This window comes from Antechinus flavipes, chromosome 4 (assembly GCF_016432865.1).
Source record: "Antechinus flavipes isolate AdamAnt ecotype Samford, QLD, Australia chromosome 4, AdamAnt_v2, whole genome shotgun sequence".
NCBI lineage: Eukaryota > Metazoa > Chordata > Mammalia > Dasyuromorphia > Dasyuridae > Antechinus > Antechinus flavipes.
Genome location: NC_067401.1, coordinates 9,721,920 through 9,735,829, shown reverse-complemented (window position 1 = coordinate 9,735,829; position 13,910 = coordinate 9,721,920). Strand labels below are relative to the sequence as shown.

At 52.1% G+C, this 13,910-nt stretch overlaps 1 protein-coding gene across 4 annotated transcripts in view; it reads right to left on the bottom strand.

Annotated features, from left to right (window-relative positions):
* The window catches only part of ARMC9 (armadillo repeat containing 9), an 87,085-nt gene that overhangs the window by 50,112 nt on the left and 23,063 nt on the right, over positions 1-13,910 (bottom strand). For all 4 annotated transcript variants that reach the window (XM_051999513.1, XM_051999514.1, XM_051999516.1 and 1 more), the window contains 3 exons: positions 10,134-10,291; positions 8,682-8,780; positions 1,244-1,278 (listed from right to left, as the gene is read on the bottom strand). In XM_051999513.1, coding sequence (XP_051855473.1) covers positions 1,244-1,278; positions 8,682-8,780; positions 10,134-10,291 — 292 coding nt within the window. The remainder of the gene's footprint in view (positions 1-1,243; positions 1,279-8,681; positions 8,781-10,133; positions 10,292-13,910) is intronic.

The following is a 13,910-nucleotide window of genomic DNA, read 5'->3' as shown; positions in this document are numbered from 1 at the left end:
CACTTCCAAACCCAATTAATAAACCTCTTTTATCAATCTAGTTCTCAGGCCAATAAATGCTTTTATTGGGGACACATGCCACTACTAGACCCCATTTACTGCCGTATCCTTGCGCCGAATCCAAGGGAGTTGCAGGGGAGCTTTGCTTGACTCCTTGTACCCCAAACCTGCCACTAGACCTTAATTAAACCCTAATTTCATTTAGGTCCCCCAAAACTAGACCTCACTATGACTGGGAAGCAGGCAGGAAGCAGACTGGTGTGAAAAGGAGACTCTGGGGGAGAAAGACAACGCAGCTGGTTCTCTCCCTCTTGGACTCTGGGCCCACATGTGCAGATGCAGACCTATGAACACCTACGGACCCGGCAGGCCCCTGTCACTGGGTCTGTCCTCTGAAAAACAGCGAGCTGAACTCTATGGGGAGGTTATGGCCTCATTCACAAGGCCCTGCAGCAGTCAGGGGCGTGATGGACAAGTCAGGAGGCAGACAAAGGGGTATCACAGCGGCGCCCGAGGCCACGTTAAGGCCCCCTTCCCACAAAGTGTCTCACACACCTATGTCCTGGAAAGCCGGGGCTGGGGAGACTGAGCTGGCTAGCTTCTGCTCTTAGGTCTCGGGGACCTACTAGGGGCCACCCGCCAATCACAGCCAAGTTCTTCCTTTTCCTTAACCCGGCCCAGTTCCGGGGCACTGGTGGCTCTCTCTAGAGCAACACGCAGAGCCCGATTCTGCCTTTTCCAGATCAGGGCTTACAGGAACCCTGGCAGCCCGCGTTCTGCAGCTGGCATGTGACAGGATCCTGAGTCCAAACACTAACCATGTCCAAGACACGACCAAGCCACGGACAAGTGCTCCTTAAGCACCCTCTGTGCGCCGAGCGCCAGGCCAATGACAAAAGCCACCTATCCCTCCGTGGCCGCCCCGTGGGTGGGCAGGAGCCCTTGCTTTCTCCCACCCTGCCTTTCTTCAGCTGCTGGCAGCATAGAGCTGCCTGGGGGGACTATCTTCCACTCTCCTCCCACCACTAAGCGATCATTGGGCACAAAGAGCCGCCTTCTGTCCCTGTCAGCTGGTCTGTCGATGGTACCCAGAGGCAGAACTTCCTGCAACTTCTGAAAGGAGAGAACGGAGCAGAGGAATGGCCTTATTTACCCAGCTATCTCACCGACCTTTGGAGTCTGTTCTCACACAGAGGGCCCTTAATAGAGCCCCGCAGGAAAGATTTGGGAAATAATTACTTACACAGGTGCCAAGGAAGCTCGCAACATGGTGGACGCCTAGGAAAAAACAACAAAGAAAAAGAGCAGATTAGCACAAATACAGATGCAATAAACTCAGGGTGTCCCAAAGGATCAGAGGGACCTTAAAAACTCGCAGAAGACTCTGGGCCAACCAGCCAACTCCTCATTCAGCCGGTTACCAGAGCTTCTCCCAGAGAGGATTCTCTAGATGCATGTTCTAGCCATCACCGGACGGGAGCCTCCAGGAGGAACGGCCATCACCCTACATCGATGTCCCCCTAATCCAAGATTGTCTTTTACAAACTCCAGTTTGAAAGACATGAATCTGTGGGTGGCACACGCAAATGGGTTTGGGGCTACTCTTTCCCAATCTTCCTGAGCTTTTAGAGAGAGGTAAGGGCTTTACTCCATCAAATCAACTCTGTTATATCTTATTCCAGCGTATTGTTATTCTTAGCTGCCTTTGTAGTACCTCAAATGAGAATAAAATCACAGATATTCTGAATCAGTAACAAACACCTATTAGGCCTCTACTGTATATAGGGAGAGCTCTGCATTTGGGGCTGGGGGAGCTGCCCTGGTCTGCGGTGAGGGATGGAGAAATTACACAAATAATAGTAATAAATAAAACATTAGAGATGTATAAGAGACACAAACAAAGTGCTAAGGAAGATGGGAGATAGGAAGTTTCTACCGAAGGGGGATTCTGGAAGACTTGGTGGAAAAGAGCGCTTCTGAGCAGATGAAGGGACCTGGGCAGGTGGGTTGAAGGAAAGTACTTCAGACATCAGACCAAAGACCTGGAGGCTGGAGATGAACGACTGTGAGTTTTTCTGCCAAGAGGAAGATGAGGAAAGAGCAGTGACCTCATGGGGACAGGGAGAGGGTGAGAGAGAAGGTCAGGAGAACACATGACTCCCCAAGGACGCAGACTCCAGGATGGCCTAGACAAGAGGCCAGGGGATTGGGTGTCGGGGGTCCCTCGGGGACTTTGGGGAGGGAGGCTTCGACGTGTGCTGGCCTGCCAAGGAGATGACAGCTCTAGTTGGCACACACTTGGCATACAGCAGGCACTTAATGAATGCGCATTCCCTCCCATTTAGGGGCAGACAACTCTTTAAAAGAAACCTGAATGAAGGAGGGACACTGACCTGTAATGGGGTGAGACTCAAATTGATGCACTGAGGTCCCAAGCACGTGAGGCTAAATAATTGGACCATACTCTATTAATATACATATTGGCAGACAGCCTTCTAACTATGTTGGCTAATACTCCTTTATTCCAAGAAGCCCAGGAATCCCATTCTAAATCTCATCAGGCTGCTCCAGCTTTACATTTGCAATTTGGGCTAACAAAAGAGGAAGTTAGAAGCATGATAAAAACTCTACAACTTGCCTTCCTTTCCCCGCTCCTACACTGCCTCCAGGGAAGAACCATCGTGGTTTGAGACCCAGTGAAATCTGGCAAATGGATGTGACCCATTATAAAGCTTTCGCTCGTCTGTCTTTTATCCATGTTGTGGTAGATACTTTTTCAGGATTCACTTTTGCCGTACCAGCAGCAAAAGAGACAGCCCGAGTGGTCACTGAATTCCTCACGCAAGCATTTGCCATTATGGCTGTGCCACAAGCAATAAAAACAGACAATGGTCCTGCATACACCTCCAAACATTTTGCACACTTTTGTGCACAGTATAAGATTTGACACACCACTAGCATACCCTTTAATCCTCAAGTGTGGTGTTCTTTTTCTTCTTTTAAATAATATAAGATGATTCTCTCTGGGAGAGAGGGTAGGTTTCTCGGGGGAGGTTTTCTTGGAGGCAGTCTTAGTATCAGTTCAGATCAATAATCTACCCCAAATGCAGCCAGCTGGTAAAAATACAAACGTTTATTTTCTCCTTCCAAAGTAGCCTGGTAAGTTGAGGCCTCTTTCTCTGCTCGGTTCCAAGAACTCCCTCTGAATGTCTCCAAATCCAAAGGTTTTGTCCTTCAGCCTCTGCCTCTGCTTTCTTCAGCCTCCAGAGCCAGCACAAAGATGGAATGAATCTCGTGTCTCCTTCACTTGGGGCTCGGCTAGCTTTCTGGAGTCTTTCAGACCAGCTTGGCCTCAGTGGGGGAAGTGCAGGAGTCCAGCCACCACAGTGGTGTGAGAGGAAGATGAATCTGGTTGTGCCTCTGAGAGAGCCTTCTCAATCTTCACTGAGCTCTCAATTCGTAGCTTCTTCCTCTGAAAACTCTTCTTCCACCACCAGCCAGCCAAGTGGAAAATATCCTTTTGAATCACTCTTCACTGGCTTATATATGACTCTTCTGAGAGAATGGGATTATGGGTTTTCTCCCATAGTGCTCTCTAGCCCTAAGAGCTTCAAGGGAGGTGCGAATTCAGCTATCTCATACTAAACCCTGAAATTTCCCAAACGTGTGAACTCCAATGAGTAAAGGTGCAAACACAAGCATTGTATCAATTAGTTCTACTTAGTACCTTGTTTCAGGTTCTGGCCCAAAACATCTTCTTGTAAGATCAGATCAATAATCTATCAACTCTAATGAGTTAGCAGTATGTAAAGATTCCAACACTCAAGGACAGGCAATAGTAGAGAGGAGAAACAGAGACATTAAGAAGCTCCTCCAAAAACAAAAGAAAGGGGGAGCCACAGGTAACCCTAGAGAACTACTAAATCTAGCCCTTTATACTATTAACTTCTTGATTTTTGACAAAGATGCACTGGCTCCGGCAGACAGGTTTTACAACCCACCGGAAGGGCAGCGTCCAGTGCGAGCGGCTCCACTATCTTTAGATAATCACCAGGTGATGTGGAGAGATCCAGAGAGTGGTGAATGGAAAGGATCAGATAGGCTAACTGCTTGGGGGAGAGGGTTTGCTTATATCTCTACACATGGAGAAGGAATCAGAGGGGTGCTAACGAGCCGTATTCGCCTTGCCCATCGCAGAGAGACGGAGCAGACCCTTGAAACGAAGGAGAAGACCCAAGAAATATCGGGTGGTTCTGTTGCTGATTGTGCTCACCATTGAAAGAGCGTGGCAGTTATGGCGTTTGACTCATGGACATCAATAATTATTGGACTTCAAAACCCTCGGGAATCATTGGATTCTCTGAGACATAAGATTGTTGTAGGACTTGAAAACCCTCAGGAATCATTGGCTTCTCTGAGACACGATAAGATTGTTGTAGGACTTGAAAACCCTCAGGAATCATTGGCTTCTCTGAGACACGATAAGATTGTTGTAGGACTTCAAAACCCTCAGGAATCATTGGATTCTCTGAAACATAAGATTGTTGTAAGACTTGAAAACCCTCAGGAATCATTGGCTTCTCTGAAACATAAGATTGTTGTAGGACTTGAAAACCCTCAAGAATCATTGGATTCTTTAAGACATAAGACTTGAAAGACCTCAGGAATCATTGGATTTTTCTGAGAAATGATAAGACTTGTTGGACTTCAAAATCTGCTGGAATCATTGGATTCCCTAAGACATAAAAAGACTTTTGCTGGACTTCAAAAACTTGGGGGGATCATTGGATTCCCTGATATGTGAAGCAATGAACAATAGATTGGTTTTGGACTATCTCTTGGCTGCTGAAGAAGGCGTATGTGTGACTGCTATTTACATACTCTCCTTCTAGGACTTCTGTCAATCTATTACAACACCATGTTGATTTATATTGTTTGTTATACCATTACTTGTGTGTACAATTCATGTTTGTTACACCACATTAAGCCTGCACTGACTGTGGGGAGAGTCATCACTAATAGCCTCTGCGTTATTGCTATGTGCTTGTGTAATACCTCCCATGCTGATGGGTTTGTGCACAATAAGACCATTCAGTCCAGAAACCCTCTAGCAACCCCCACTTCCCTTTGGTGCTTTTCATCTCCCTTCCTGAGCTGTCAGGGAAGGCGTGATCATCTCCTTTTTAGTGCTTTCACCTCCCTTCCTGAGAAGTCAGGGGGTCGTGATCACCTCCCCTTGGGGGCTCTGACCTTCCTGAGGAGTCAGGGATGGCATGACCACCTGTGTTCTAAAACAAAAGAAAGCAGGAGATGTAATGGACTGAGGCTCGAGTTGATGCACTGAGGTCCCAAGCATGTGAGGCTAAATAGTAATTGGACCATACTCTATTAATATATATGCTAGGAGAAAGAATGGCCCTGCCCACTCTTTGTGTAAGTCCTGATGTGTTGTATAGGAAATGACGGTTTTGGTGGGTGGAGGCAGGGGAGTGGGAAGGGAAGGGGAAAGAGAGACTGCTGGCTGGTGTCTTGTCACAGATGCTTGCATTGTTATCGCGACCCCCCTTCATCTGCAATCCCCCTTCACCTCTGTTGGCTGGCTTCCTGTAGCAGCTGCCCATATTGCTATTGCAATCCCCCTTCACCTCAAAAAGAATAAAGATTGAAGATCTTTCCCTTAACCTGAATTCCTGACTCTGGCTGATTTTAAATATGCAGTCATAATACTGACCGTGACCAGAGACCACAGCGGGTTAGGGGACCAAGGAGAGGCAAGGACTAGGATGCGAGAGGAAGGGGACGTCATCGCCAGCTGGCCCGGAGGCAGCATTTCAGCTCCCAGCCCCGTCCCCTCAGGCGTCCATGTCACAGAACTCTGGAACCTCCTCCACATCTCCCCACAAGTGATCACCAGGGTGGGAGGGACCCTCTGCCCTGCAGGCAGCCCACGCCAGATTGGGCAACTCTCACTGCGGCCAACTCCGCAGCTCATCCCGCCTCCATTTACCCCAGCAGCTTCTGCAGGAAAAGTGCAATCCTGCTCCCCATGTCAGACAGCTGAGGGCAGCTGTCCTGAGGGTCCCCCCCCAGTCTCAGGTACCCAGGGGGCAGCTGGCTATCAAGGGGTCATCCAGGACCCAGGGGCTGGCTGTCGGGGGGTCATCAAGTACCCGGGGGGCAGCTGGCATCTCTTCAGCAGGGTTTGGCCATGCTTTGAGAGTTACAAAGACTGAATAATCAAGTGCGCCCCCTGGTGGCTCTCCCTGCCCACTGCCCCCCCCCCCACCTGCTCTGCCCTCCCTTTAGGGGGTTACAAATGGGGGTTTCTGCTGGCCATCCTGGGAGTCTCTGCACGGTTTTTACCAAAGGGCAAGAAGGCCCCCAGAGGACATGGGGCGGCCGGAGGACTGGGGTGAGGCCGACAGGGGACCTAGGGCAGCCTGGCTGCTTGCTCCATACCTGAGGCAGGTCTTCTTGCCTTCTGGACCAGAGATCCCAGGATGGAAGATGGATCCCTTCTTCCCTACCTTCTGCGGCTTCACAAACACACTTTGCCCCTGGGCCCAGCACGGCTGCCGTCCCCTTCCCGCCCCGGTTCCTGCTTCCCTACGTGCTGCCTCACTCAGAGCAGGGCCTGGTACACAGGAAGCAGCGAATAAATGCCTTTTCCCTGTGTATCAGCTTGGGCAGTGGCTGAGGCTGAGAAGGGGCCTGGGGCAGAACAAGGGCTCTTCTCCCTGGTCTCCCCTTCCTCAGAATCAGGGGCTGGGTCCTTGCCTTTCTGGGCCCAGTTTGGCTGGATCTAGGTCCCAGAGCCCTGGAATCACTGTAAAAGTCATTTGTGACGGGGGCGAATGAAATACAAGAAACTCCAGGAAAAAATCTCTAACTCTTATTACCCTAAACCATTGCAGGGGAGGGGGGGGCCCGGTCCGACTGGTCCAAAGTCACCCCAAGGAGCTGGAGGCCGGCCTTGGGGCCCGGAGGAAGGGAGGCTGGCTCTCTCTGCTCCTCACTCCCATTCACCTCAAGGGTGGAAGCTTTTGGGGAAAGGGAGGGGCAAGGAGGTCACCTGGACAAAAAAGGGGAGGCCTTCAGGAAAGCCCCGCCAGGCCCAGGACCGCCCCAGAGGCTGGCCAGACCACGTCTAGCAAAAGCATTGCGGCCATTCCCGGATAACTTCCCCAGTTATATAACTTATATAAGTTCCCTGCCGAGAGGCCGAGCAGCCAGGGCCGGGTCGGAGTCTGCAAGCTGTGGAGGCTGATCGCTGACACGGAGGGAGGCACAACTGCTCCCTCCTCAAGATGCCCTCCGGACCCGGGAGGGAGAATCCCCAAGGAATCCTGGGAAGTCTGCTAGGACCCCTGGACAAAGATGGACCAGAGAAATCAGCCAGGAGGGATGGGAGTGCCTCAAGAATAATAAAGAATATTAAATTCTCAAGACTCAAAAGTAAATGATTTCATTAAAAACAAAAAATGGGAGATGCCCAAAACTACACGGAGAACTCAGCAAGCCCCGAGGTCCGGATGATGAAGGGAGTGCAGCTCAGAGGCCCGCTCAGTGCCTCGGAGGCTGCTGGGACGATGACAAAGGGCCACCGCCGGCCACGCAGGATCGAGGAAGGATCCAGGGAGGGACAACGGCCCATGAGGAGTGGAGGGAGGGAGCAGAGTCCCCACCAAGGAGGAGGAGGGGACAGAGATGCCAAAAGGATGGAACATTGGGCAGAAACAGAGAGAGCTGCCTGATTAAAAACCAGGTGAGCCCCCTCCTCAGCCTGGGGGGAGCATTTAGAGACAGTGGCGATCATGGCCCAGCCCCTTGGCTGGGAGAAGGCTGCCTCCTGATCCTCCGGGAGAAAAAGAGAGGGGGAGTCGAGTTTGGTAAAGAAGGCCAAGAAGGATCTCTCTCAAAGTCAGCACTGAGTCTCCCAAGTAGAAAGGACCCCGCCCAGCAGCCTGGCTCGGACCCGGGACAGCTGGGGGGTGAGACAGCTGACCACGCCAGAAGCGGAGCAGAAGCCCCCCAGTGGAGGAAGGAAAAAGCAGCTGAAGTCCCAGGAGACCAGACCCCAGCACAGAATGGAGAGGCCGGCGGTCAGGGTATCCACAGAGGGGATGTAGGGGGGCAGCGCGCCCTCACATCCCCCCAAGCCACACTCCTTCTGTCCTAATGGAAACCCCGTGGCCATTGGCCACTGGCAGCCCTTCTGGCCACCGGGCCCAAAGAGCAGGAGGAGCCCCAGACTCTGGGAGAGACGGGGCATGTGGACTTTCACACCCACCCCTGGGCAGGGGCAGCTTCACCGAGGGGAATCAGCTCAGGGGGCCTCCAAAATCCCCCCTCGCCAGACAGCCTTTCCTGCTACAGCAGAGAAAAGCGCCTCCGGGAGACTCACAGGACCATCTCACTCTGATATGGACCCTGGATGAGCCCGGCCCCTCTTGTCCAGAGGAGACTGACCGAGGACGTCCATGTGGAAGGCCGGACAAGGCAAGGCCGGACAAGGCAAGGCCGGGCTGACGGAGGCCTGGGGGCCCAGTGCGCCCGGCCCGCTCCAGCCCGCGGAGGCCTGTGGGTGCCGGGTTCTGGGGGGCCCACGGCTCCCCCTTCTCTGATTTCTGTGCCCCAAGCTCTCCTCAGGGGCCCAGGCTCCGCACCCCGGGCACACTCACCGTTCCTGGTCTTGTGAAGTCAATGCTGTGGGCTAAGCTTTGCCTCATCTGGTTGCTGAAGAGCCGGACACAGACGCTCTGCAGGTACTCTGGCGTGATCTACGGCATGGACACAAGTGCCTGAGTCAGGGGGCAAAGCCCTCGTGCCCCGGCCCCTCCGCGGGGCAGCCGGACTGTCCGCCCCAACCACAACCCCCCTTCCCTTCCGTTTTAGAGCAGGGCCGGACAAAAGGGACGTCGAACCAGAAGGCAACGTGCCATTCCTGAGGAACGGGTCAAACTCTGTCTCTGCTCCCTCCATCCCTTCTTTGGGTGAATGCCCCCGCCTCCAGTATTCCCGGGGCTCAGTCCCGAGCTGTGGCCGAGCACTCCGGACCCCACAGCCGGACGCTAACATGGAGAGGTCATTTCGGTTCGAGTACAGAGATGGCCTCCATAGGCGAGGTTACCGGAGCTCCCTGACTTCTCAGCCCCGTGTGTCTGTCGGGTCCCGTCTGGGCCGCCCGGCCCAGGATTATTGGCCCAGCCCACGGCCTCCTTCAGAGGTGCAACTTCCAGCCTGAGTCTCCCTGGGCTGTGAGACCCCCCCACTGGGCCGCAGGCTGGCTGAGCACGGGCACTATGGCTCGTCCGGTCGTCTCACTGACCCAAAGCCCCCCTCCCCAGTTTCCTTTCCATTAGAGATTCCTCTTCCGGGGGTCCGATTCTGACGAAGGTTCTGAACCCTCCCACGGTCCCTCCTGAGACGAGGGGGCCGCTTCCCCAGGATATCGGAGGGAGAAGCGAGGGGCCCTGGTCCGAGTGTGGGCCCTGACACACTTGGCCAAAGGATTTCAGACCTCGGGGCTCATCCACATTGGAGGAAGCCCCCAACCTGATAAAATCGGAGGCCCCAACAGAACAAGTAACAGATAGTGGGAAGACTTACAAAGGGGCTTCTGTGAGGGGGCCAGTGCAGAGAACCCAGGGAAAGGAGCTGGCCCCAGCCGGGAGCCACAGCTGCAGCGGCAGGAGGGGTACAAAAGCAGCCTCCCCCTCCCCCCAGAAGCAAGGCAGCCCCAAGGGAAGAAAGAGACCAACGGGCAGGCAGAAACATCAGGGTTAAAGGGCTTCACAGAGAGCCCGGGCATCCCTCCGTAAACAGGTTTACCCAGTAAGTTGTCCTGGCTCTGAAGCACTGCCTCGTTCAAGGCAAGGAGGTACAAGGACTGCTTCCATTTCACAGATGGGGACATCAAGGCTTTCTAGAGGCTAGCCAGGCTGAGAGCTGGGTCTCTGCCCTCAGAGCTCCCCCTGCCTGCACTCACCCCTGTACCCCAATCTGGCCGGTGGTGGTCATCGCTGTGGGTCACCACCCTCCCCCGCCACTCCTCACTGTAAAACGTAGCTGGTATTTGTGGCCCCAGAGCCCCCTCAGTGGCGGCCCCCGGAGCACCTCAGGTTCTCACTCACCATCTTGCCGTTGACGGTGGCCTCCAGAGAATCCACCAGCTCGGCCGTGACGCCAATGAGGTTGTGGTAGTCGGCCTGGATTTTGTTGTAGCGCTTGAGGTAGGTCATGGTCCTGCGTTCGGCCTCCACCAGCTGCTGGTGCAGCTGCTGCAGCATCTCTGTGAAGGGGGCGAGGGCGTCAGGGACAAAGCAGGCCCGGGGCCCCGAGAAGCAGGCCCCATCTCCCCGCCGGGGCCCCGAGAAGCAGGCCCCATCTCCCCGCCGGGGCCCCGAGAAGCAGGCCCCATCTCCCCGCCGGGGCCCCGAGAAGCAGGCCCCATCTCCCTTCTGGGGCCCCGAGAAGCAGGCCCCATCTCCCCGCCGGGGCCCCGAGAAGCAGGCCCCATCTCCCCGCCGGGGCCCCGAGAAGCAGGCCCCATCTCCCCGCCGGGGCCCCGAGAAGCAGGCCCCATCTCCCCGCCGGGGCCCCGAGAAGCAGGCCCCATCTCCCCGCCGGGGCCCCGAGAAGCAGGCCCCATCTCCCCGCCGGGGCCCCCGAGAAGCAGGCCCCATCTCCCCGCCGGGGCCCCGAGAAGCAGGCCCCATCTCCCCGCCGGGGCCCCGAGAAGCAGGCCCCATCTCCCCGCCGGGGCCCCGAGAAGCAGGCCCCATCTCCCTGCCGGGGCCCAGGGGGGAGGGCAGCCCTGGAGCCTCTGAGTGCCGGTGGAGCCCCTCGGCGGGGCCCTCTCTGGCTTAGTGAGCAGCAAGGCTTGTCCCCAGGGCACCAGCCATCAGTGATCATGGCCACGGGACCCAGGACACAAAGAGCCTCCGTTCAGACCCTGGAGCCCCTCTGACTCCGGCAGGGCTGGGATCCATGCCTGGGTTCTTGCTGGGATTCTAAAGGTAAGATCCCTCCCAAGACCAGGAAGGCGATGACTCAGCGGAGGAGCTGAGCCAGCTGATCTCGAGGTCCTCCCTACAAACAAGAGCAGGAGACACGGGCGACTGGGGCTGAGAGGGAGGAGGGGAAGGTCTCCTGGAGGACCCGGATCCAGGTGCTTTCACTGCTTTGGGCCCAAAGGCCGTGGCCGAGGAACCCTTTCCCTCATGCCTGGGACACACAAGGTCACCTTCGGGCAATTGTGGCCATCGTTGGCACAGCCTGCGCACTGACTTATCCCCCAAACCGAACCTTCCCATACACAGGAAACGCTTCCCAGGAGGGAAGGGAGCTCCCTGCGGAAGGTCTGCCCGGCCATTTACGGAGACTCGGGGTCGCCCGCCCGCACGGCCCAAACACGTTCCGGAGAAAGAAGGGAGACGGCGACGAACGCCAAGGCTGCGCGCTGGTTTTCGTGAAACCAGCTTCTCTTAGGGGCGACAGCTCCACGGGGGCAGGAAGGCTGGAAACTCCCGCCTGAGGCGGATCATTGACTGCTGAGGTCCAGGTCAGGCCGACCGAGGAGAAAGGAGGGAAGAAGGCGGTAAAACCTGGGCATGAAGCAACCGCTTCAATCTGACCTGCTGAAACCCACCCGAGAAGGCCCAGAAAGTGCTCCGAAGCCTGGGGGCCCAGCGGGGTCAGCTCGTGACTCATTCTCCCTTCTTCCTTCCTTCACTTCACCCCCAACATTTAGCATCCCTTCTTTCCTCCGTGCTTTGGGGAGGCTGGGATTCTCCTCTGTCTTGTATTTTCTTGAGCTACGCTTTGTAGCTTAATGACTCCATTCTCCCTGAGAGGAGAAAGGCGTCCTCTAGGCCCTGCTTTGGGCATTAACCCATACTTTGTGCAGAACGAGCTTCTGGGAGGGTGGAGTCGGGAGGACAAAATGAAGTCACGATTGGCGAGTTCCCCCTAAAACCTTTCCCACAGAAGATGCCAAATTGAATTCTGAATGGAAAAGCCAAAAAGTCAGAGTGAGATGAGAGAGAGGTTGCAGATGGTGGGGGAGGGCTGCCCGGGAGCACAGCACGTAGATTGTGCTGGAAGTGGCCCCGGACGTGGGCCCTAGAGCCGGCAGCCACAGCAGCCATGGTCAGAGACCAGCCATCCCGGGGACAGCACGCCCACTGAAGCCCCGGCCAGAGAAATCATAAGATTAAACTGTTGACATTCTTATATGTCATATAAGTCTCATATATGTTTGAGATATATACAATGTATCTGATATATATATATATACACACACACACACACCTGAGATATATATAAGAGACAAAAGGAAGAGTATTACAGTGGAGGGGAAATCGGTTATGGGAGGGGGGAGCAAGAAATGGTTGAATCTCATTCTCATCTGAACTGGTTCAAAAAGGAAGAAAAATGTTTACATATGAGGGTGTGTGTGTGTGTGTGTGTACACATAGACATACACATAAATACATATCTACACACACTCAGAGTTAGGTATAGAAACCCATCTTACCCCACAAGAAAGTAGAAGCAAAAAGGACTAAAGGAAAGTAGATTAAGGGAGGCAGTGATTAAAAACTAAATAGAGTTTTGAGGAAGAGACAGACCACAAAAAAAGAAAAAGAAAAGACAACAGGATGGAGAAAAGTATAGTTAGCAATTATAACTGTGAATGTGAATGGAATGAACTCACCCATAAAATGGAAGATGATAAAATGACTTAGAAACCAGAATGCAACAGTATGTTGTTTATAAAAGACATACTTGAAATAGAGACACACATAGAGTTAGAAAAAGAGGCTGGTGCAGAATCTAGTGTACTGTGGCTGATGTTAAAAAAAAAAGTCTGAAATAGCAATCTCAGAGAAAGCAAAAACAAAGACGATGAAGTCATATCAAAACTGAACATGCACCAAATCGCATAACATCCAAATCCTTGAGGAAAAGTTAAATGAATTCTACGAGGAAAAAGATAATAACGTTACTAAGGAGGGTGAGGGGAATCTCAATTTACCCTTCTCCAACCTAAACAACTCTAACTATAAAATAAATAAGAAGCTAAATAGATGAATAGAATTTTAGAAAAGCTAAATATGATAGGCCTACTGAATGGAAACAGGAGAATTTTTTTTTTCTCATCTGTACATGGTACCTTCACAAAAACTGACCTTTTATTATGGTATAAAAGCCACAAAAGCAGACAAATAAAAATATTAAATGCATCATTTTCAGATCATAATGCAAATATATATGTTTACATATTTGTATATAGATATGCATATAGGTATGTGTATACATATATATAAATACATACTCAATAAGGGCTTTTGAAACAGACTAAAAGGTAATTTGGAAACTAAGTGATCTAATCCTAAAGAACAAAGCATAGAAAGAATCAATAGTTTCATTAAAGACAATGACAATGATACGACAATGTACTAAAATTTGTGGGATGCAGCCAAAGCGGTACTCAGGGGAAATGTTTTATCTCTAAATGCTCACATCAATAAAAGAGAGAAAAAGCAGATCAATGCAATGAAAAATGAACTAGAAAATAAATCCAAATTAATTCACCTCGCCATTAAATAATAAAATAGAAATCCTGAAAATCAAAGAAGAGATTCATAAAAGTGAAAGTAAAAAACTGTCACTAATAAATACAACTAGATTTTATGGGGAAAAAATCCACAATTAAATAAACCATGGGCTAATTTAAAAAAGAAAAGAAGAAAACCAAATTATCAATCTCAAAAATGAAAAGGATGAATGAATAACCACTGATAATGGAATTAAAGCTATTACCAGGAACTATTTTGACCAGTTATGTGACAAAAACCTGACATTTCTAAGTAAAATAGATAAAATTTTTTATAAAATTTTTATAA